Source organism: Sipha flava, unplaced genomic scaffold (genome assembly GCF_003268045.1).
Source record: "Sipha flava isolate LNK unplaced genomic scaffold, YSA_version1 50173_pilon_pilon, whole genome shotgun sequence".
NCBI classification, from domain to species: domain Eukaryota; kingdom Metazoa; phylum Arthropoda; class Insecta; order Hemiptera; family Aphididae; genus Sipha; species Sipha flava.
In genome coordinates this window covers 2,339-28,744 of record NW_020273369.1, presented here as the reverse complement: position 1 = coordinate 28,744, position 26,406 = coordinate 2,339, and the positions used below count along the sequence as shown (strand labels likewise).

The window sequence follows — 26,406 nt, the reverse complement described above, 5'->3', positions numbered from 1 at the left end:
TGTATTACTCATACACTATAAAATAAAATAACGGTGAATAGTGATTCGATTAAAATTAATAAAGCATTTTTAAATTAAAAATTAAAAATGTGATTATCTAAGTAGTAACGAAAATCTGTGCGAACAGTATGTATATATATAACAAAATTTCATCCGAGGTATTTGCGACAAGAAAATTCTGTACGTTCGACTCAATAAAACAATAATTATACAATGATTTTTAAAAATTAAAAAAATAGGTAATTAAAGTCTTAAAATAATTTTTATGCAACATTTAAAAACATTATTACGATGTAGTAAAAAATCAAAACAGTGCGACGACATAGTATATGTTTAACACACATCTCACACCGCTTTTCCCGAAATCCGATCAAAATAGGCACAAGCACCAAATTTTTAGCGTTAGGAAATGAGTTCGGGGGTATTATTGAGTTGAAAAACGAGTCTCTAAGTTTAATATTTATAACGAGATAAAAAATATTATAATGTCTAAATTGACACAGCCATATTTATGTTTTACAAAACGATTAATAATTAAAAACGTTAACCGCTCACAGCCATCAACGGTTTCAGGCGTTTACTTTGGTTTTCGGATGAAACGCAACACTAGATAACCTAACACTCTGAACACGATAAGGAAGCCGAACAAAATCATTGTGTTCAGCCACAATGGGAACGATGCACCTTGTGCATTGACGATGTCCGATGCCGGGATAACAGTTGAGTTCTGACACACCGCGTACTTGGACTGTTCCGCACATCTGGAAAGCAAACGAAATTGTTGAAACAAACACCGTAGACAATGTACGTAAAAAATAAATTAAAAAAACCAATAAACGGTTACGACTCGTCATACTTGATTGGTTCTCCGTCGCCGAATTCGACGATTTGCATGTTCTGGTACGCGTAGTGCACCATACTCAGGTATTGCATCCACTGCAACCAGCTAGGAATATTGGTCGCCAAGTAGCCGCCGAAAAGTTGCGTGGCCAGCGTGTACAGGGCGCTGATGGTGATCGACACTTGCATGTCCATGCACAATGCTCCCACGAAGAATCCGACGCTCTGCGAATACAATTTTTTTCAAAGTTTTCAAGTCGATCGCGCGACACATAAACAATCACAGCCGAACGTTTTAAATTTTTACCTGGGCAACGATGGTGTTCAGTAGCAGAAACATTAGCAGGGTGAAGAACGTGCTGAAACTGTGCATGCCGAGCATCGGATAAGAGATCACGTGATAGACGACCGGCAAGGTAATGGTTAACGGCAACTCGCCCACCATCTTGGCCAAATAGTAGGCGCTCAAACGATACGCCCCGCTCTGACGTTCCTTATTGATCACTTCTCTTTCTGGAGGGACTGGAAAAGAACAACGGGATCATGGTTTATCGATTAGAACGTCCAGACCAATAGTCGAGATAGGTGCGTGTATATACTTACAAGACGACAGTGTACCGAAATGAGCGAAAAGCATCCAATAAGTAGTGGAAAAGAACATCCATCCCTGGATGTTGTGCAAAGATTGTTCTGTACGCGGAAGCTGAAACCAAAGGAGACCGGCCAACAAGCCGAGCGCAACGGTCTGCACCCAATTCAGAGTGCTCAACATTTGAGGACGTGCTTCATGGAAGTTTCTCTGGATCAACACCTGAGACGAGTGTAGTTTATAGTTATGTTCATATATTGTAAGCACATATCATCGTTTAAACAGTGAACGAGAAAAAGACCATTACTTTGAATTGGGTCCAGAAACTGGTAGGCCATTGCCAAGTAAAATCTTCGTCTGATGTAGACGTCGAAGAATGGCTCTGACTGTCCAGCCATAAGGTTCTCGCCTCGTCTTCGTTAACTGTATCAAAATATGTTATTATCAGAATAAAATCAGGATAAAATATGATACAATCAAAACACTATTTTGCATATAAGTACCTCTAATGGCAGTGTAACATTTTTCATTGCTGTCTGTAGACGAATCACTGAATGCTGTGCAGATATGACCGTTGGTAGCGTTGATGGGCCATTGACTATTGTATTTATCTAGAAACAATGTTCGTTATTAGTCTGCGAACGAGTACTTTTTTTGTTACCGTTTCAATCAAATATAATATACCTTTGCTATGATTGTGGCGATAATTATTCAGATATTTGTCGCATGTACACGTTAAATGTAACAATTCTTGTTGATAATAATCATCCTGGGCTCGTTTGGCAGCAGCAATTATATTCTGTTTCATTTCTTCAGTACCTTTTACTTGTTCCACTGCAAAAAAAAAAAAAAAACAAACCCAAACATAAAATTACAAAATAAATGTATGTTTATATTATCTTCTTCTTCGTCCTCGTACTACCTTCCCTCCCTCCCGATTGCAATGTACGATAGATGGCACCACCGTTTGGTGGTAATTTTTTATTCCTTATGTTATGATATACTTATTTTTTACGCCAATTAGTTGATGAAAACAATACGAAATAAACTTACAAATAAAATCTGCTGGATTGTAGTGTGGTGCTATCATCATTCCGATATTACTGAAGAAATTCACTACTTTATTGATGTCACCAAAGTACGCGGTCTGTTAAACATAGGATAACAATTTGTTAATAACTGGTGGAATGAACGTTGTGCAAGAACTGTTTTGGCAGTGTTTCGTACTTGTCCGTTACAGATTAAAAGTAGTTTGTCGAACATGTGAAATATTTGCGACGACGGTTGGTGAACAGTGACTACGATTGTTTTTCCTTCATTCTCCGCATATTTCTTTAGCGATAACATCAATTTATAAGCCGAATGCGAATCTAATCCAGTCGTGGGTTCCTGTTAATATCAATGATGATCAGCAAAATGCATATGTTATATAGTGCGATGTTCGGTCGTGTATACTTACATCCAAAAGCATCAGGGCAGGGTTGGTTAAAAGTTCACAGGCGATGTTCGCTCGTTTCTTTTCGCCCCCAGACAATCCACGCTTCATATAATCACCGATAACTGAAATCGGATAAAAAAATAAATATACAAATAAAAAACACAAACACACGAGTCTTATCGTCAAATCAATCAAGTGTCAGCTCATAATGACTTGCGGTATAACGTCCTAGGTTTTGAATTTTAAACACCTTTAATTGAAAAATATTATAATATAATGCTTCCCAATTTAATATTACAGAATAACATTAATCGTAATCATGAATTCTGTATGTGTTTTGATAAGAAAAATTAATGTACGCTCTCAAATACAATTTAATTTTCGCCGATAAATTGTAGTCAGAACCACCGTTTGGTAAAGAACAACAAGGAAACAAGCGAGTAATTAACATCTCAATGAAATACAGCCTTTATTAGCCCCCGCATTATATATTATATGAGTATTTACAAGTAGAGGTAATAACATTTATTAACAGTAAATTATACGGTTTACAATAAGATTGTAAACTGAATTCGGATTGGAAGAAGACGTCGAAATTCAACTGAGAAGTTGAAGTTCGTTGCGTAAAGGTATACGGTAAAAATCTAGACATCATGTTTTATTTGCCTAATCTCGAACAGAGTATAGTTTTTGAAGCGAAAATGTTAAAAACAAAAATTATTAATTTCTAACAAAAAATCCATGGTTCTTTTATTTATTAATCTATTTTATTAAATAACTCTCGAGGGCATATGAGATTACATAAAAATTCTTACGATATAACATAATAAGATAACTTAATTAATAATAAAAATATTAAAATATAAAATAAAAAAAATTTAAACTATATATTAAAAATAATGTAAATTAAACGGTACATTTTAATAACAAAAATTATACAGAAAGAGGTAAAACGCGTAAGTATATGAACAAAATTCTAATCAAAATTTAAAGTTAAATGTTCAAGTTTATTTATTTGTTTTAAAACCGTTGTATATTTTAAGTAAAGGTTGATGAATACGAACACTTCGTTCGATGGGTAACCTTGGCTAACCTTTATTAGCGTAATATACATTTGTTATTCGCTTTTTCGTATTTTCGATGCGGTTTCATTTCTCGATCGGTTATGCAACAGAGCATTACTACAGCAGAGCAAACAAAGCGTACACCATTAAACTACGCATTCATACCATCCTATAATTTCCGACAGTTTTCCTAATACAATTATTAATCTAAATGTATGCATGTATATATATAAATATAAGTGATGTGACGTAAATCCGGATTATCTGAAAATCCGATTTTAAAGCAAAATTCAGATTTTCGAATCCGAAATTTTCCCATCACAAATATTTGTGTGTGTGTGTAACTGTTGTATACACTTGGCATTGTTTATAATCATATATTATGCGGTAGGAGGTGTGTACAAATCTAAATATACGTACTCGTGTCTTGGCAATTGTTTAAATCGAGTACATCTATGATATGGTCGACGTACTGCATTTTCTGGCTGTGAGATAATGAATCCGGAAGTCTAAGCAGAGCGGCGTACTGTGAGTAGAGCGAACATGTAAAAAACGAAAGCGAAATTCGGTTAGTCAACACGGATATCATTTTTGTCGATCGCAAATTATGATTAACAACGATTATCATCGTTACGCCCACACGGTTGTCATTCGCTCCGAGCGCGATTTACGGTGCTTAAATACGTACTTCGAGCGTTCGCCTTAAGGTCAGGTCTGGAAAGAATATGTCCTGCTGCAACACGTAGCATATGCGCCGCTTGCACCTCTTGTTCAGACGTTCGCGATTCAGGTGTATGCATCCCGAGTCCAACTTGATGCGGCCCGACAAGCAGTTCAGCAGCGTGGTTTTTCCGCAACCTATCGTAGGGCGAAAATAAATTTATGTTTACATTACACTGGTACGTGGTGCACCTAAATCAAGTAAATAGCCAGCCGGCTTGCAAAACGTATGGTGGTGGACCGTAACGGGAGAGAAAAAAAATCGCTTTTCATGCGATCGGAACTTGTAAGAAGCACGACGTAACGGCATAAGCCAAGGGCGTATTTAGACTTACTTCTAGGGGGAGGGGCGAACCAAATTTTTTCTTTAATTCAAGCTCAAAATTTACAAGTTATTAAGATATTATATTATATCATAATATTAATATTGTATTAAGTTAATTTGGTAATATTTAAATAGAGGAATCCTTAATTTATTATTAATTATCTTTGGTTTTTTTTTTTAATCTAATGCCGGATCCACTTAGAATTGACTTTTGTGTAGTTCTGTTTTAACACCTGTCTGTGTTTTGAAAGTTACGCTAGTGTTTTATTTGATTTCCAGTGTAAGTATGGACTCGACAAAAAGCCCAATTCACAGCAACGTGTAATTTGATTTCGTTATAAAATGATCTACATTAAAAAAATTTGACATGTGTATCTCACATATAATCAATTACTTAAATACGGATTCAGGATGGGCGATTGCCCCCCCCCCCCCTAAAATACGCCCATGATTTACGCGGTGAAATTCGTAGGTATAGCCGCCGTGAGACCTTACGTTATCGCCCTATTCAGGACAATATTTTTGATTTTTTTTTTCCATACCGTCTGCACAGCAATACGATATTATTATGATCGTGTTGCGTTCATAATATTTACTCGACGAAGCGTGTCGGACTCACCCGAAGGCCCCATTACGGCCAACACCTGTCCGGGTTTCACGACTCCGCTAATGTTTTTCAGCACGTGTCGCTTGTCGTCCAATTTCACCGCCAGGTTGGTAAAAGTCAGCTCGATCGGCCGATGCGCCGGCAACGGGTGCATGCATTCCGGGGGCTCCTGTGCGTTCACGCCGTTCTCCAACCTGCAACGCACCGGTTCACAACAGTTAGTCAATAAATCGTATCGGCAATACATAATCGTGCAAAGTTATAAACGAAAGCGCGACCGGTTTTTGTTTTTTTTTTTCTGTTTATTAATTCGAATCGCCACTGCAGTTCGATCATTCGATCATCAGACGAAACGTTATTTATTTTTTTTTATCGCGCACTAGAGGTTCACCGACCCACGCCGCCCGCCGTTGCACGCAGATGTGTCAACGAACCGGCTATAAATAATGTACATGCGCATACACTACCACCAGACGAACATACGGACCGATTTTAATTTAACGCTCGCGAATTTCGGGTCTCGATCGTTTAGTATTAGTTAACACCGATTAAAAACTCATAGGCGAATTCCGTTTGTTTTGAATCGTTATTACAGTGTTACGTTGTACAAACAAAATTGACCCTTACGAAAAACTTCAACGTCATAACAAATCGAATCGCGAGCAGTGTTTGTTTGTCCCCTGTTATAATATCAACATCGTACCAATGTCATGTGCATATTAATATCGCGCCCAGCGGAATGTATAAATTGCCACGATTTAATAGGCACAGGCTCGTGGGCTACAAAACGCAAACTTCCGATTTCGCTTAGCCGTGTCGTAGTGTTTAATTCACGCAAGCCAGTCTTATAAGGTATATATATGATAACGAGATTTGGTTTCAATGACCTTATTATTCGTGGTATAAAAACATACACCTGATACTACCACCGAGAACTGTATTATGATATTATATTCTACCTACACGCGCATTATACGTACGTACGTTTTCGATTAATAGTTAAATTTGTGTGCATATTATTTACATACTTTATGTATATTATACGTATAACTGAACGTGGCGTTAACTCGTTTCGCTGGGACAGTTAAAATAATGGTTGAGTATGAAATATCTTTCTTATACTTTTCCGCGTTTGAAATACCATCGAAACTCTTTTTGCTTAGTATGAACTAGCGAGAATCATTTTTTAATAAAATAAAAAAAAACCACGCATAATTTGTTCTTATTATAACAAATTATTAAAATATGTCGTTACGAATAAAGTAATGTAATTGATCGTCAGTAACGTGCTCAACGTTTCGGTTCATATAGTATTTTTCACAACAATTTGGCAGTAGGTACTTCAATAAAACAGTTCTTATCATATCCAACCGACATCGCGTATTATGTTAGAAAAACACGTTACTCTGTGATTTGAAAAATAATAATTATTACACTATTGTATATTTGAGTGCATTAATCGATCCCAGACGTATACTAGATCTTTGGACGGAAGTAGATGCACGTAGTTTATTTCTAGTTCAGTACTCGGCGATCAAAATGTGGTGATGACGATGTAGAAAACAATATGGTGACGGGACGCAACAATAAAACTATGTCCCTGTGTACGCCCTCGAATCGATGCGAATCGAGGAAATACTCGTTAGTGTATTTATTTGATAAAGCGGATTATTGATTTTTGATTACAGTTGGAACGTGACTTTATGCGATGCCTCGGTACACACGTATTTATACGTATATAGGAGATTAAAAAGCGAATTGCGTACAAACGTCAATACATTTAACAGAATATATTCAAGATAGTAATAGACAATATTTTGTCCATGACCTCGACCAACATCGCGTTGTGTTCTCGTATACTATTCGCGAAGCGGTTTACGAGACGACAATTTTTTTAGAAAACAAAAAAATAACTTGTCGTTTATATTTAAATGTCGATACAAATATGCACAATAAGTTAAATTTTTCGAGCGCAATCGAAACGTATATGATCGCAATGCATCGGCAGAACGTATACGAATCGATTGCAATCGTCAAACAACGGACAACACCGAGTTAATTAGGTACGCGGTCTCATCTTTTTCCGTTGAATTTGTTATTATTATTATTTTTTTCTTAAGTCCCATTATCGTCGTCATATACACAAACAAATACAAACCCACGCCAGATGCAACCGTATACATTATATATATATATATATATATGTGTATATGTATTATACGAATCGCTACCACTTTCTATTTCTCTTCGTTCCAGATGACCTGCTGACAAGACCGGTTAAGCTTCATACAGGTACGCACTGCACACGAACAACACACGGTACGTACGATAGCAACGCAACAATATTATATTTTACACTCCAGTCGTACAGCGGTCGCTTGAAAATAAATAATAACGTTATTCGCCGCCTATCGATTACATACGATGGGAAATAGTATGTCGGTTTCGAAGGAAACATTGCGACGTATATTAGGCGGACGGACGAGGTCAAAGCTCATCAAGCTCACGATGGGTTGTACGACCGCTGCAGGTACAACTTTCTTTCTATTGGACGGTTGAAATTTTTATTTACATACAATACAGCGGTGACAGAGGAAACGGATATTTTCCTATTGCTGTCCAACGGCAGTGGCGCGTGTGCGGGAGAGCGGTAATCGGAATCGGGGGAAAAAAATGTAAAATTTACCGATCGCGTGGAAAAAAAAACGAAAAGAATAATAAAGCGAAAAAAAAACGAAAAACTTACAAACAAATTGCGAGCAGTTTCTTGATCATTCTGTATCCTGAGCACCTTGTTCTAACGAGTAACGAGCGTGCAGTGTACGTGCGCGTGCGGTGCGTGTCGGTTAAAATGCGATAGGAGGGAAAAAAAAATTCAAAACTATTTAGTCATTGGTCCACTGATAAAAGACCATCAGCATTCAGCAACACTTAAACGGATGTAGGCCGTGCAAACTGTTATTATTGTTAATTTTTTTTTTTTTTTTATATTATTAAACGTTAATTATCAACTACCCGCGCGCGCGCGTGTTTGAGCGTGATTAACTGACTAGGTATGTTTAGAAAACCTGTGCGCAATTCAATCCTTTTGGCGACTGACGTCACTCGTGCCGGATCCCACGAGAAACGCACTGGGTTAGGTGTATTACAATATATTTTATCTGATGCGCAAAAAAATGTGATAGCAACTTTTGCTGATATAACGAGTTATTTTTGTCGTGTGTTTGTGTGTGTGTGTGAGAGAGAGAGCGCGTGTTGGTGCATGCGAAATGTGTGTACGTGTTAGTGCGAGCTCCGGTATTATATTGATACTATTGTTATTTATTTTTTTATTTTTATTGGATTTTTTTTTAATAATTTCGATAATTTCGTTTCAATCCGGGGGGCGACGAGAACATTCCGTTTAGAGCCTAATAGCTATTGTTCGCGAACCGGGAAAAAAAACAATTTCTGTAAAACGAAACCCAGATAATATATAATAATTTGATAAAAAAAAAAAAAAAATAATAGCGAATAGGCTCTCGTTGTCGGTTCTTTAATTTATTAAGATAATCCATGCGATTTTCTTACGAAATGTTTTTATCGGTCAACGTCCTCTTGATGTAAAATCACAGTTTGTCTTATTACACACTGATACCGAGTATATGCTTCTAATTCTATTGTTTTTAATTCACGAAACATGAAACTATCGTAGTCGGTTTAAACTTTCTACGATTGATTTACACCATACGTGCGCGAATGTGAACTTGATCTTTTTTTTTTTTTTTTATACGATTAGACAACAATTATTTATTACAAATGTGCACGGATTGTTGAACGTTACGAACAAAACAAAATAAAAAATATTACCTTTGACGCCAAGTTTATATAACAGCGATTAATAGACTAAAGTGCATCCAGAAAGTACAGTAAGTAACACATAACAACACGATTTTTAACGTATTCAATCGAATCTACAGTTTATTCAACCCCGGACCAGGTAGAGTTCGTTCACAACATTATTCGATTCCTTGACTTGCCCTCTGAGATGACTCGGCATTATTTTTATTAATTTATTTTTTTATACAAATATATATTAGGAAAAAGAAAAGTCTGAGTCAGTAAAAGTGTTACCGACAACGGGTCAACGAACTATCGAACTAATCGAACTATTGAAATACAACTCTATTATTACACACAACAAATACCAACTATATGCACTACGGCATAGGTTCTTAACCGAGGGTCCATGGACCCTTTGGGGATTCGTATATGGTTACTCGGGGGTCTTCGGCGTGGCTGTGATGTTTGATTTCATTCGTTACTACCTATCTCTGTGAGTTTGGATTTTCTACAACTGTCACAATAAAAAATAAGGCAAGAAATCGATTGAACATTAAGAACAATATGCGCGTTGCTCTGTCCAATACGGTCCCAGATTTCAAGGTAATATTGCAATCAAAACCACAGCAAATGTCACATTAAAACTTGTTTTTAAGTAAAAGAAAAATGATTATTCACAATAATTTAATATAGAATTAAGTCTTAGATTTATCTTTAAAAAATAACTAAAATAAAAAATATATTTATTTATTTATACACATATGTATTTTTTTTTTTTTTTTTTTTTGAAGGATGATGGTTCGTGATTATATTTTATGCTTTAAAGGGGTTCAAGGCTCAGAAAAGGTTAAGAATCTATACGCTATGGTGTTTCGACGGCGATTGAAATTCCTTTTCGAAAACGTCGCCCGTAGCTCAGGTACCAGCAGCAACAGGTAAAATCGGAGTCTAAACCAAGACGGCCGACAAGGCCCGGACCCGGCGCGTTAGCGATGCACAGCCATAATACGCGAGCAAGACGACCGATAATAGTTTCACGCGGAGCAAGACCGGCGCACGGACGACATAAATGTAATAATAGCTTTCCGATGATTATCACCGTTGGCCAGACGTAAAACGGTCGAACGGTTTTTATTCTCTTCGATACGATAAAACTTTACTGCCATTATCATCTTGAAGTTGTGCACGTGATAAAGCATATCGTTACAAACGTTCGAAGGCAACCGCGTGCATTATCAGCAGACAAATGATGTGGATGGGAATCGTATTGCATTTTGAAACGGCCACGAGCGAGCTAACCAAGAAACCGCCGAAGAGAGGACGACGACATTCTACGACGGACACAAACGATAAAATAAATAATATAATAATGTAGTATATAAAACGTATAGTCTCTGGTGGTTGCGAGAGGAGAACGAAAAGTACAACTGTCACGGTAAAAAAAAAAAAAACCCTGTTTAGGAATTGCGTGTTACGTTTTCGGCGGCGGCATACAACGCACATGGATCGGTGGCGAAAACTTCGCAATGACGCGCGTGACGGTGGGTCCGCACTTATCTGCATATAAAACCGCGACCAATGACCCCCGCATGTACTTCGCGTACGCGTGACCGTCGATAGTACATTAATATCTCATATACACAAATGTACATGTCTACGTCGGTGTACGCTTTTCGCGCTTACCAAAGTTCGATTTGTAAGAATAAAAAAATTAAACAACTGCGGTTGCATAGTGCTGCCAGTGTTGTGATGATAATGTATTCGCGAAAACAAACAATAGCGGTGCGACGGAGGAGATAAACGTCATATGCCGAGTGCATTTTTTGTACAGCACTGCAATTCTAGGCCCTTGAGTACGGACTGCACAAACGCGCACGCGCGTACGTAATTGTACGGTGCTGCGGTGCGCAGCTGCAACAGCAAACGTGCGCCGTGTATCGCCGTGTATATTGTTATATATTTTTCACGTAGTCGTGCAGGTGAAATCGGGCGGGAGATCGTGAGGGGGAAACGCGCGCGCGCCGTCGCCGCCGCCAGTCACTAGGGCAATGGGTCCGGAATGCGGAGCACCAGCGGCGTGTACAGGTAAACCGCTCGTGGCTCGTACGTATACATTTATAAATAATCGCGTACCCTCGATTGAAAATAAAAAAAACCGCATAACAAAACGAGCGTGATTAGGAAAAGCTTAATAAAAAAATACGCACGCAAATAAATAAAACAAAAATTATATGTATACGAGTACAACTTTAAACTACGAACGTGAAAAAATAATAATAATAATAAAGGTGACGATGATGGTATAGTAATCGTTGGGCGCACACAAGTAGGTCGCGGTAAAAATTTGTTCGGGTGGGGAAAAACTGCGTTCCCGGAGGGGAGCGGAGGTTCGGAGATGGAGATAGATAACGACGTGAAGGTGGTGGAGGGGGATGAGAAGGAACGGCGGCGCGGCGATCATAATCGGTCAGTGACTCCCGCGCGCGCGCGCACGCGCGTCACGTCGGCGAAAAACGCGGGAAAGGAGGCGAACGCCGGTCGACGCGAGGGAGGGCGAGGGGAGCGCAACGGCCGGTCCGACACGCTCACACCAGATTCCCTTGAGCCGTATCCGTCGCGGGTTCCATCTTCTACTCCTCCTTCTCGACCGCCACAGCTCTTGATCCTCCGATCACGTACCGAGTTCACGAAATATTACTATTCGCCGCGGACAAACAACCCTATTTCGTTCGAGATTATTTTCACTATTTGTCTACGATTGCTGCTGTCTCGTATTGTATATTTTTCGGCACCGTGTTGTTACACAACCGCGGGCGGTCGCCGTGCGCAATTATTTACGCGCGCGCCGCCATCATAATTACGGTTCGGCGACCAATATTATTGCACGCCAACACATAATAATAATCGACGATCCCCCGCTCGCCCACTATATCATGTGCGTACACGCGGGGCAGGGTCAACGGCCGGCTACCGATGTTCGGGTCCTGTACGTGTAGGGTCAGTCACGCTGATATGTCGTACGACGAGTGGATTTTCCACGCGTGACGACGGCCGCGCAAGGACGCCCGACGATTTCCTACGCGCCGCAAGGACGGACCCGGGCCGTAGGATGCGAAGAACACCCATTGTTGCGTCGCGTGGCGGCGACGGCAAATCTGGGCCATAGTTCAACGGCCGGCTAACCGCGGCGGCGCAACAACCGGCTGTGCGGCACGTCGTTGTATCGTCGTCTTTTTTTCTTCCCCATCATCCCCTCCCCTGTGGGGCGTGCGTGCTTTTTCGCACCTATACGAGCACCGGACCGATACTCCTTCCGCGCATCCTCGTCGTGCTCATTCCACTTGACTCGACCGTCTTTTTTCTCCCGCGCGCGCACCGGCCCCGACCGATCGACGACACTTCGCATCGCTCCGCCCTCTTCTCACCGGGTCACCGTTCCGATCCGTTTCAACGACGATCGGGATTGTGCGGTACGAGAGACGCTGTTTCCGCGGTACGCGAAACGCGCGGAAAACGTGAAAAGCGTGGGCAGAGCGGTGAGCATCGAACACTACGGTGCGTACGCGCGCGCACCACCGTGAGTATGAGGAGTGGAGGAGGCAAGGACGTCGAGCGCGCGTGAGTCAGCTGATGAGGCGGCCGTTGCATCACGGAAACGCGTGCGACGGAGTGGGGGGTCCACCGGGCTGCGGCGGCGGCAGCGGCGGCGCTAGTGAAAGTTACCCGTGTGCCGCGACCCAGAGGCGGACGGTCAACGACCTCTCTCCTCTCCACAAAATCGACCGTAACGGTGTTTGGTGTTGCACTGTCCTCTATCCCATTATATACATTCGTATACATGTATACATGTACACACTCATTATTATATTGTACGTCCTGTGAACGCTTCGTGTACATACGTACGTATCAGATTTCGGGGAAATTTCTCGTTAACCCGCGTCCCCGTTCGAGAAGAGACGAGGCAGGCCGGCGGCGTCTTATAACGAACTTATAGTAACAAATAGTGTGGAAAAAAATAAAAAAACAAAAACAAAAATCGTGTTGTATAAAGTTACACACGCGGAGGCTGACGACCCTGGCGCGGGAGACTGAGCGCGTTACGTAAGTGTGTAAATCGTCAGACAGAGAGACGTGAACGATGCATGCGTCGAACGCGACGCGAACAATTTCGTTTTGTAATGTAATACAATTTTCACGAACCGCGATCACGATCATTTTGTAGAAAAAAACAAAAAAAAATATTGAACGAAACGTTTACGTAGAGTTTGATTTATTTTCGTGCGCGCGCAGCTGAGTTATGCTCGCGCGCCGGCCGGAGGAGAAGAAAAGGTGAACGTGCCAAGACGCCAGACTCCGGGTTCGTAACGAGAAGACATTGTTGCGTTCCCGCGATAACGTAGTATCGAGCCAGCGCGTCGGATCACCACGCGCGCTGTGCCAGATTCGAACGCGTGTCCTGTTCCTCGTCCGGGGCACGCGCCCGTAAACCCGCTCGCGAGATAAGTCGTATAATATCGCTTAGCTGCCATGGGCAAGTGACGATTCGTTTTGGACGTCCGGGAAAATAAACGAACGCACCGATGGCAATGAGAAAATTGTGTTTTATTGAATTATATGTATTACTGCAGTACGTACCCGAGGTTAATGAAAATGACGTTATTGTTTGAAACAAAAAAAAATTATGACACCACGTACAAGACGACAATGATAATACCATACGAGTTTGACATGAGACATAATTATTTTTATTTTATATTGCATAGTTTTTGGTTCGAAATATTTGGCCGATGCGGAATATTATAACGTGTTGATGATCGTCGTCCGATACATTATAGTGAATACGAACTGGTATATTATGATCGCGATGTATTTCACTTCAAGGTAGATACTTGCATTCGTGGTCAATTCTATATTCAATATGGTAATTAAGGCACCTCTGGTTTTTCGTCCACCTCGCTCTCTGTTCCCTACCGAACAACATTCGGCGAACCCGTAAATCGAGTAACCACGTACGATTTTTCAGAAACGTAACATAACGCACATATAAGTTCAGCGTTCCTATTATAGATAGAAAATATTTTTTAACGGGTCGTCAAAGAATTGAAATACTTTTTATACGACGTTTTAATTTTAAACCAGCCGAATGAAAGAATAAAAACGAATGAAATGTTTTCCGACCAATATTGCTTTTCTGCAATTTTGGTATTTTAAAGCTATACAATACACTTATCGGTCAACATTACTCGTTAAATTTGAGCGGCAATTTTTCTATTCTATTTTTTTTTTTGATAATAAATTATCAATAGTATTGTGCGGACTTCACTACCTAGGCATACCATTTATAAAATGCCATACCTAACGTCACGTAGTGGTAATCGAAACAACCGAGGATTGGTGGACATGTGAACCCCCCTTGTCCGCGTTGAACATTATTTTCAAACAAATTCCACACAAAAAAATCGGTCGCATACCTTAGAACATCTACACGGCACAAAGGTTGAGGACCGCCGGCCTGTATACTATGACACATAATCGTCAATGCACATGCTCGCTGTAAACTGTGTACTCGTATGGTTTTCGAATCGATCCGCACACGTCGCGCAAATGTTTAAGCATTAGGATGTTGGGCAAACGTAGTATTCATAGTATCAGTGGCAGCGAACGGTCGGCGGATATAAGCGAAGTGTGACCCGAAACTCGCAAAAGGGTTGATCGGTCGGAACACGGTTGGTGCACGTAGGGGACCGAGGGAATGCTTTACATTTCCGAAATCGATAAGAAAACATAACGACAATATAACCGTACATATTCGTCAGATTCATAAGTCTCCGTTATAAACTGTAAATAAAAGTTGAAACAATTTTGTTTTTCCTCGGGAATTCAGTTTCTTCTATATGATAATATATTATTTTACTTTTTTTTTTTACAAAACAATGTTGCAATGTTACCGCATATTGTTTACGCGCGGCTGCGGTTACTGGCTCAACTGCATTTTTCATACTTAACGCACGTCGACGCGTAGGATATACTCGTTAATTATTCTACAAGTCTGAATTTGAGATACGAATATTTTCAATGTATGTTAAACAAAGAGCATTATTAGAATAATAATCGCCGTGCGCATAAGTTCATAAATAAACTTTTACTAATTGACCTCGTGCGATATACAGTTCCGAGTTCATTGTTTAATAATTTCAAACAAAAAAAAAAAACTTCCTATATATATTATACAGTCGGCCGGCCAAGTGTCATAATATGAGAAATCGTACGTTTTAAGCAAAACATTCTATTGTTTATCTAATTTTATGTATAAGCAGTTCATTTTATAACTCACGCGCATACTTTACACATACATTGCCTATATTTAATTAAAATTAAATTAAAAAATATTAACCACACTACAATAACTGTACAGTTGATCTATACATCTCAAATATATAATAAGATCCAGCTTTACGATACTACTGTAAATATGTACTACTCGTACAGTTAATTTAAATCAAATTACATTTAGAGTACGCTTTGGTACTTAACCCTATAGTTTAATGATTCTAAAGATTTCGAAATAATTTTGATTAACATAATTCACATAAAATAAATTAATTGTTGCAAAGAACTTTAAGCATCTTACTTCCATCGACTCAAATTAATTGTATTTATAATTAGTAAATAAAATAATAATTTTACCTACCAATACAGCGGATAATTTGTGTCAGGCGGATCCCGGATCGCACAGAAATCTGTCTCAGATGAACATTTTCTGGGTCCCATTATAAAATTTTACTGCGGATATAGAGTAAACTTTAAACTAACAATTTGGTTAAGACGGAATATTGTCTTACTCCTAAGCAAATCTGTCCTTAAGACAAATTATCAACTATATTGATACGTTAAGTTTAATGATTAAAAAAAATTAAATATTTTATTTTTCAAAAGTATGAACACTATTCAGATAATACAAATCGTAAACATTTTTTATCAGTAATATTATACTAAGACTTTTGATAGTGTATTTAAGATTTATTTTTGATTTATACAAAATATCATATTTTTTATTTTTTCTTATCAATTTAGTATAGAATTACAAGTTAAGTCAAGATAAATACTCGAAAATAATAATATAATGAAATTATTATGAAAAATAAATAAGTCATATTGAAATTAAATTGTTCTTAAAATATTTGATGATTAATTTAAAAACATTTTATTTCCTAACTGTAAATTTTTCGCATCAAGTAACAAATAGAAAAGCAAGGATTTTATTTCAATTATTGTGTCAAAAAGTAAAATTATAAATAGAAAATTTTTACTGCCAGTACGACATTTTAATTCTATTGTCTTATCAGACAAGAAGAAATCGAAGGAAACTTTTGTGGAGGAAATTCACAAATTATAAAAGTTTTGGACTACTTAGAAAATACAATTAAACATGTGTATTGATGAAGTGCATGCTAACTTTAAAACTTTAAAAAGTTTTATTCAAGTTTTTTACTTGTTATAAACTTTAAAGTTCAATTTTATTCTTTAAATATTCAATACAAACAAAAATAAATACACATTTGATACTTGATGAAACCAAACAAATAATTATGTAGTTTTGTTTAGTTCGTTACATCTCTAGTATGGGTTATTATTATTATTATTATCGTTGGGTGTCTGTGTTTGAGATTTTAGGAAATTAAGTTTATTGTCGGTTGATCTTTAAGTTGTAATCCGTCGTGAAAAACATGTCTGCAAAAGACAAACTGCAGTGATTTACACGCTTACACACGGGGAGGGGGGAGGGTTGTGTTTAACTCTTCCTACCCTTTGGCTTTTATTCATAAATCTGTCGAATTTTCCTTTATCTTCAGTTTTTTCCTTGTCCGTGACATGATGATTATATTTTATGACATATCATACTAACTGCAAAGCTCTTTATTAATAATTTTTTACTTAACTTTTTTGTACTAATTTTACAACGAGCAATACAGTTAAAGCATTTATGGCTTTAAATCTAGCATTGTATATTAAAAAAAAAAAGAAAATAGTAGAGGTTGAACAAGAAAATGGCTAAAATTAAAAAAAAAAAATACGTCATGAAAATAACATAAACGTATACTAAATAAATGCTAATGCCAATAACAATGTCTTGAGCGTTGTAAAAATATTTTTTTTTACAAAATAATTACATCAGGTATATCGTCTTCAAATTGTATTATATATCAGTTCATGATATTGGTTTGTTTATAAAAGTGAATGGTAACTTTAACTTCAATTAAAAATATATTAAATGGTGTATTGTGAATTGTATTACTGTCCATTATTTAGGTTTTCGCAAACTCATGGATGCCATCTGTTTATCACTCGTTTCCTATTCTAAAACTTAATAAAGTGAGAAAACTTAAGTATCAACACCACTCGTTAACTGCATATAGTGCTATCGTGTTATTCCTTTGACTCTAGAAGAGGTGAGTGATGAGTTGGGAATAAAACCCAGAAAATGAGATATTGTTCTAAAAAAATAAAATAATTTTTTATATATATAATAACCCCCTCCCCATTGAAAATATATGTGTATGCAAATGGTGAAAAACATGGTTTCTTTGCTAATCACCGGAATATCACAATGTTTTCGAAAATTATTATGAACATACAGGGTATTATAGATGTATAAAACAGTTATAAAAAATGAATGTATATATCTGAATGTATTTTATTACCTATCTTAAATTTATACTCATGGTAAAACAAAGTGTAACAAAATGTGTTTATAATAAATCTATTATTATAATATATTTTTAATACTACTATAATAGATTCAAAAATTCTAGGTTTATTGTTATTGAACCGTTTTCAATTATTCCATGTCTTCCATATAATTGAATAGACAAATAACAATCCGGATGGTTTTTGAATACATTTGCATTCGTTTGAACTACGGTTTATTGAATTTCTGCATCTTAAATTTTGAAGCTGATCATTCTATTGAACATTTAAATTTTCATCTGACAATTCAACTAGCAGTATTTATGTAGGTATTTGTATATATACGTGTATAAAAGAAAATGGTTTGTACAATAGATATTATATATAAAACAAAAAAAATGCGTTTTCGTAAAATGTTCGATAACAATTACGCAGCGATCGCACACATAACTCGTTTGTGCAAGTATTTGCAAACAACGCCATCGGATGTGCAAGTAAAAACACATGGCGCAAACCACAAATCGAGCAGTAGTGATCAATGCGCGGTAATCGGAGCGATTCGATACGACTTCTGAAAGAAAGGCATTAGAAAGCATTGGAGCGTGTGAGCTTTTACTCGTCGATGACGACCGCAGAAGTAAACAAAATGCACGTGTAAAATATGTACGCCAAAAGTGAGTACGGAACACGGAATGCGTATAAATATAGTGTTGGAAAATTTTATCAGACGAGAAATCAACGCTACTGTACGTTGCAGCGTTTCGTCGATGCCCGGTATCATAAATGTCAAACGTCGATCGATGTACAATAATCGATACACCAGTGGCTTCACCGGGAGATCTGAAATAATCTGGTACAAATGAAAAATAGTACTCGTACGCTAAACTGATAAAACAACAACGAACGATTTATTGTCATGCCGGTACATATACGTATAATTTTGTAATGGCGACTACTACCCGCTTTGTAACGATATAAGGATATGTAACGTAAAACGCGTCGGTCGAGATTGTGCGGGAGAGAGAGAGAGAGAGAGAGAGAGAGAGGATAAAAACAACGGTCGAGCGGAAAGCGAAATCGAACGGATTGAATGCGTACATAATAAACTGCTTCGTCTGTATGTTTTATACTCGTGTATTATATACCGCGGGTTCGCGGTAAAAGTGAAGCGACAATTTCTACACAATTATCGCGGAACGAGCTAGTTAAAATCGTAAAACACTGTAACGTTGTACGCGAGTGATATATTTTACAAAACAAATGGACGAAGAAGAAACGAGAAAATAAGGGAAATCACAAATATACCTTATATCACGATCCACGCGAAGGGTCGGATGATTCGGTGGTTTGAACACGCAATGAGAAGAGAAGAGAAACAAATTAGGTTATGTGTATCAATCGAACACGAACCAACACGAACGACACTCAGGGGCAGGTCCAAGAGAGACGAAGATCTTCAAGATCTAGAGAGTGTCCAGAAGTAACGGATCGAGAGGAAAAGTACAGAATCGTGATCGTTGAGGTGGCATCCCAATACTCTTACCCGGAAGCAGTGGCGTAGTCAGAATTTTTCAATAACGGTTTAGGTCTATACAATAGGTAGGTAATACATAATAAATCTTCTGATAAACTATCAACTATTGCATCAAATATCTCGAAGAAAATAATTATTGAGTCATGCCGGTCTACCCATCTTGTTGAACATAACAGTTTCAAGCGGTTATGGGTTTATGAAGAACATACACCCTATTGATTCGTATAAAACATTTATTTTTATTTTTTTGGGGGTATTTAAAAAAATACAAACTTATGATATGAGAAAAAACCGTTTTCATACATGATAAATTGATAACATAGAATATCGATAGTTTAATAATTAATATGATGTTATGTCATAGAGTAATTATTACTCTATGTGTTATGTACACATTATTATATTGTTCGAACCATTTTTCAAATAAGAACGCATCGTTTTTAGCCACGGAGGAACAACACAAAATGAGTAATTTAATGTTCTATAAATGGTCACCATGGGTTGTCTAGCACGGTCAACTATCAACGACGCCGTGTATACAGGGAATTGAATAATTAAAAAAAAATATTAAATAAAAACTAATGGGGGTTACAACACCCAAAACCCTCCCCCCTGGCTACATCATTACACAGAAGTACATATACTTATAGATTTAACGTTTTCACTGCAGTTGCGCGGGCGCGGAAAACTTCACAAAGTTATTACCACGTTCAGAATCGACGTAAATCGCATTTGGGGCGCATACCGTAGGGCGACGGGGAGCGGTAAGAAGCGTATGCTTGCAGAGACGCGGCAACGGGCGGCGGACGGAGCGGGTTGCAATGTACGTGTTGTTGTCGATCCGGAGGGAGTGCGCGCGTGCGAACACGGCTCGCGGTTGTTCCGCGGCGGCGGCGAGGGGCGGGTGGAGCGCGAAAGCGATGCAGCCACGTGACCTTGACCCACATTGCTGGCAGGCCCTTCGTGAGCCGCCGCCGCCGCGCTGTAGCGCTCGAGCGTGCGGACGTTCAACTCCACCGCCACCGCTGCTGTCCCGATGTTTAGCCCATATACGCGCGCAAGCGCGTTGTCGTTTTCGCACTTGATCCAGTCGATTTTTCGTTTCGTTTTTTCCACAATCATTTTAATTGCTTTCGGTATAGGCCATTACGTTTCCGGATACACGCGGTTCAGTGTAAATGCACCGTTTCGATGTTTTATAAAGAGTTGCGAACATTTTAAATCTCTCTTACCTTAACCCCCATCTCGCGATACCAATCAGTTCAACAATCATCTCGTGTGCTTTTTTTTTAACAATATTTTCACAAAATCGTTTTTCATTCTTTCGAAGTTCAATGATAAACTTTGTAACAATTATTCAAACACGTTGTAATGCGACAGCGAATGGTTTTAAAAGAAGAATTGAATACCTTTAAGAGCACGATCGTAGTCCAAAGTACCGATCATCACTTACATCTGGAATATGGAAACGATTTGCAAGGCCACGAGAGTGCTCCAGTTAAAAATGACACGCCTGTGGTGTAATACCAATACGCAAGTGAAATAAATATTACAATATTATTCACAAAAATGTGCGTAACGAGGATTCGCCATTCACGATCTAAAAAATCAAGATTACCGATGATAGTGGACGTATGTAACTCGTTTAAAACGGAGCACGCTGGTTTCGTCGACGATCGAAGTGCAGGGAAATCCGTCTAATATTTCTCTCGGTTAACGTATTGCGACGGTAAAGGCTCGTTCAGACTATGCCAGTAATTTAATTGAGTAGTAAGTGATTTACTAATTACTTAACGGTTTAGTAACTGAAAAGTGTTCAGACACAACTAGAGGTTAAAACTGTTTTAGTACATTAGTAGTCGTTTTAGTGCTGTGAAAAGTGATTGTCAAAATGAATAATAGTTATCAGTCGAGAAAGAGGGGAGGTGCTGTGCTACTCGACCAAAAAAATAGAATAGAATATATTGACTAAACTAAATTACTTTACTAAACTACTTGACTAAATCGAATTGTTCATACACGATTAGTTACTAAAATATTCGCTACTTGACTAAATTATTGGCATGGTCTGAACTAGCCTTAAAACTAATTTAGTAATCGATTTACAGCGGTCTTTATGTTCGTGTTTATTTCAAACCTATTATTATATGCGTTCGTAGTTATTGAGCACTGCAGCTTTGATGCGCATTGTAACGCAATTGTACATTGATACATTTTGTAAATAAAAGTTTAAAATTTAAATACTATACGCTCGTATATTAGCCTGCAGTGTACATTGGTTAAATGATATTAATAAATGCCGTACATAACGAATGATGACCTAGTGTAGGATTTTGCCGACAACTGACGAACGGATTAAGTGGTGCGACGGGAAATAGGGGGGAAAACTTTATCGGGCGTATCCAAGGCGACCACGGGTGGGCGTCAACAATCGGGCGAGTGGTGGTGCTACCGCGATGCCGTGCACAGATACTGTGGCCAAGTGAAGGGGGGGCGATAAGGGGAAATCTGTGCGCATTGTGTACACAAGGTACCGTAGTCATACCCTGCCACAACACTAGCTACGTTGTCTAGTCTCGACCTTGACGTTTCATCAAAACACATCCTGCCCCCCCCCCCCGGCCATCTCCTTGTGTGCCCAAACAATGTGTGTATAATAATTTTGTTTTTCAAAAAGACAGTTCAACACGAGCATATTGTGTATACAGTCGTAGTTTAATAGCGCGTGCGGTTTGCGTATACAGTACACGAGTACATACTACACACGGTAACAACATAAACCTAACCGTGCAAAGCCATGAACATATATAACATATATCATAATATGAATTTACACGCACGCATGCATACACATACAAACATACCGAAACCACGGGCCCGAGCCAACTGGGGCATGGCTCAGCCGATTGTCGTGTTAAAATTTACGCGAAAATTACGTGGATAGTGATATTGACATTTTTTTTTATAAATGGACCGTTAAATATATCAAAAAATAGATCAGAGTAAGAATCTTCTTTCGGTGTAACTACATATTTACCACGACATTGCGACGACAATTTTTTACAACTATGATATGCTCGTGTCGGTAAAAAAAATTAAAAAACTTGAACGATTAAAATAAAAAAATTCTTTATATTAATTCGGTTTTTATTTGAAAATATTGATAGGACACAAATATTTGATTTCCAATAGTGATAAACCGCAAAAGCCGCGTTCGTAGGAGACTACGAAGCCGAAAAAGTACTACCACCGATAAGGCGACGGTTTATAAGGAATATGTATAATTTAATAGGCACTTAATATCTTAAAAATAAAAAAAAAACGCGAACATTGCTTTAATAATTGTATAGAACCTGATATTTTACAGTATTTTGCACCATTGATTATATTTGGAATAATTTTGATGACATCTTTAGTAACTGAAATATATTTAATACTAAAAAATAATAAAATTTGTGCTGCTGTTATATTAACGAATAAATTATAAAATTTTCAATATTCTGATCAAAATCTATTTCCATGAAATTATATATATATACTTTTTTTTTTTTTTGGAAAATGTTAAAAAATGTAATAGAACAAATAACCTTTATTATAATATACTAAAGTTTTGATTTATATTGAAGTTGTATAAAAATAATATTATTCTATTCAAATTATTAAAATGCGCATTTCTAAACACAAATAACAAGTACCTAACTTGTGCTTTAGCTAAAAAGCTTTTAAACTAGAAAAAAACCAGTATAAATTCATAGAAATGACTGCCTATAAAATATATCCTTCAATTCAACCATCTCTATATCCATCACTGTTCTTAAAATAAAATATGATCTCGAGAATTGAACTTTTGGCCTAGTCTAACTTAAGTGTCTAGCTTCGCCTATGAGCATGTATATGAGATTATTACAATCAACACGGTACTTTAAACTTTATTTTAGAACATCTGTCTTATACTGACTGTGCATTAAAAATAATCGCCATATGCAAAAAAAAAAAAAAAAATTAAAAATAATCAGACATGAAGTGTTTTATAAGCTGCAAGTATCCATCGATCCATCGTATAAGTGATATTACAATGATATTCGAATCAACAGTTATTTACTTTTGTTAATCATTCTGATACATGTTGACGTACATGGGAGAAGGGTGTGATCAATGTCAATGTTAGAATAAACGCGTTAACCGCTGCCGAATCAAATTTAACAGCCGGATATAGTTTATTTAAGAGTAGAGTCGAGCAAATGAGAGGCGTAATAAAAAAATTTAAATAACTCTATAATAAGCAAAGCAGTGGACACGTTTTATCAAAGGTTATCAGTTTGTGAGTTCGTTAAACTGGTCTTATCATTTGCACAACTCCGAACGTGTGCCTAACCAAATTGTGTGATATAGTGTTATACAGGATATAGTGATAATACAATTATATTTTAAATTTATTTTAAAACCAAATAAATGTATTTACATCAGCCCTTTGTACTACGTCCTACCTAGTTGGGGAAAAAATTTAATAGCACAAGGTTATGTAACTGAGCTCTACAACAATGACATTTCACCGAAAAATGCATAGTGGTAAATATATTTTTTTAACAATTTTTTAGAAATTAGTAGATAACAACGTAGAGTTCTATGTACTCAGAAAATCAATTTTGGATTTTGCACAACTAAAGAATATATTTTGGTCTCAATGTATCTAAACGACATAACCGGGGACCTAGTTGACCATACGCGATACTCGAGAGAATAATGGATTGAAAGAAAAAAAAGTGTCAACTATTAAAACAAAAACAAAATGCAGATAATACGAAATACGTAAAAAAAAAACCATAAAAACAATGCCCATAACCACGCTTTAAAATATGAATAAATATTATACATAAATGGTTCAAAATTTAACTAACGCCCTATCTTAGCTTTTGCCATATGGCTTCAGAAATCGTAAACACAAAGCAAACGAAAACGAGTTTAGAAATAACTCCGTTACCTACGTACACTGCGATTTGTTTTTAATTTATTTTGACTGTAGACTTAAGAGATTTAGAGTAATTTTGTGTCGCCGGTCGTTCAACTGCATACATAATTTAAACGATTTTCGGCGGCTGGTTGACCCCCACGCCAGACGCCGCCGCCGCAAATTGATGGCCACTAATAAAATTTCGGCGTGTCACTAATTTAAAAAAGATACCGAATTAAAAATCGTGCTGAGGAAGAATATTGGCTAATTAAGAAAAAAAAAAAATTAGAAGAATGAAAATAAAAATCATAATGAAAGAAGAAAAAAGAAATAAAAATGGCGGAAAGACCTTGAACCGGACATCGTCAAGGGCGCTTAATATACGTTTTGCAAATGACGCTGTTTAAATACTAGCGCGTTTACCGAATGCCAAGTACACGACTCTCGCGTGGCGTATCAAAGACGTTCAATATTAAAATAATGTTTAGTCGTTTTCGATCGTTTTTCGTTCAGGTAACAACGACCGACGATCGTCATCGTTACGAGTTGACCTGAACGTTAATTATCGTGAAATAATTACAAGTGGTTATGTTTGTTATCGTCTCGTACGTACATGACGCAACATGAACTGCAATTCATTTTTTCGTCATACATCCAATGCAGGTACAATAGGTTTTAGTTCGAACAAGCAATAAATCCTACGTTATCCTCGGGTAATTGAGAGTAATCTTATTGATTCCCAACACCTATAAATAAAACCATTCATCACCGCGCAATATTAATAATCATTACTCCGTGCAATATTGATAACGATTATAGTACTATACTATACTATTAAACAGTCCATTAGAGTTGTATAATTTATTAGTCCACACGCCAGTATGGTTTTTCTTGCAACTCGCCAATTACCGAAGGTGATTATTTCACGCGTGTACGAAAAACGTAAAATAAAAAAACAAAATGTTATTTATATTTCACAACGCGTTTTCGTATACTATCCGTATGAAAAAAAAAATATATATATTAAAAATAAAACAATCATACATTAGTCAAATCGCCGAGAAACCTTGGGAAACCTTACCGATTTAAAATAGATATGTTATTCGTTTTAAAATATAAAACCATAAACGCATAACGCGTCGATAAACGGTCAACTTTACAATTACCAACGATGTGTATCTATCGACATTCGTTAAGTATTCATATTATTATGGACCGACGAGAAGACCGCGAAAACATCACTACGTTTCTTCTAAACCACTGTGTGAGCGTTTATTAACAATTTGGCGCGATTAGATTTCACTCGGAACAGCCGTAAATCCGTTTAATTTGTTTTTAACGGGTGGAAGGGAATATACCAATACCGCGTACGAACCTGTTTTGTAAGCAAATGGTGTCCACAGCATTCAATGAACGATAGGCAATGTAACGAGTAAAAACTCGTTTCCGGGCGCGTCTCGTTAAAAACTCTATGGCTACGTGCATTATTAATGTTTACGGTTGGCAGCGTACGCGTACGATATGCACAAAATCGACAAAACCACTTGATCGTAACTCGAGATCTTACGTTTTAACGATTTTCGAGCGCCGAAAATTACGTTTCAGGGTTACTGCAGCCAGTTAGGTATACCCGTATACGGTGTACGCTTAACGCGTACGAATTTCTTGACGCATAAACGGAAATCACACAAAAACACAAACACAAATATGGTAACAATTAATACGGCAATTATAGCATCCAATCGACAGAACTAGAAGGAAAAAAAAAGTTTACTTTTTTTTCCTTCTCCAATTACTGCTGTTAATAACTCGGTTAAACGTTACGCGT

General features: G+C 37.5%; 1 protein-coding gene across 3 annotated transcripts; it reads right to left on the bottom strand.

Annotated features, from left to right (window-relative positions):
- Positions 1-78: 78 nt before the first annotated feature.
- Positions 79-26,078, bottom strand: LOC112690377 (ABC transporter G family member 9). Of its 3 annotated transcripts, none has more exons than XM_025564383.1 (14): positions 25,954-26,078; positions 5,596-5,777; positions 4,620-4,789; positions 4,352-4,457; positions 2,889-2,989; positions 2,657-2,818; positions 2,483-2,576; positions 2,114-2,263; positions 1,933-2,040; positions 1,737-1,852; positions 1,444-1,651; positions 1,148-1,362; positions 857-1,065; positions 79-761 (listed from the first exon to the last, which is right to left on the bottom strand). In XM_025564383.1, exons 1-14 carry the CDS (start codon positions 26,061-26,063, stop codon positions 578-580), a joined length of 2,115 nt encoding a protein of 704 aa, XP_025420168.1. In that variant the 5' UTR covers positions 26,064-26,078; the 3' UTR covers positions 79-577. The 3 variants fall into 3 exon arrangements, with proteins under 3 accessions (XP_025420168.1, XP_025420169.1, XP_025420170.1); XM_025564384.1 differs by lacking the exon at positions 25,954-26,078 and adding an exon at positions 25,660-25,730 and having other exon boundaries at positions 578-761; XM_025564385.1 differs by lacking the exon at positions 25,954-26,078 and adding an exon at positions 8,330-8,476 and having other exon boundaries at positions 578-761.
- Positions 26,079-26,406: the final 328 nt, after the last annotated feature.

Bases quoted from the DNA above. Each gene is read 5' to 3' on its own strand.
- LOC112690377 (XM_025564383.1), bottom strand. From the start codon at position 26,063: ATGCACGTAGCCATAGAGTTTTTAACGAGACGCGCCCGGAAACGAGTT. The intron at 2,819-2,888 runs GTAAGTATACAC...TGATATTAACAG, and splicing joins CTGCCCTGATGCTTTTGGAT to GAACCCACGACTGGATTAGA. The intron at 1,066-1,147 runs GTAAAAATTTAA...TTGTATTCGCAG, and splicing joins TGAACACCATCGTTGCCCAG to AGCGTCGGATTCTTCGTGGG.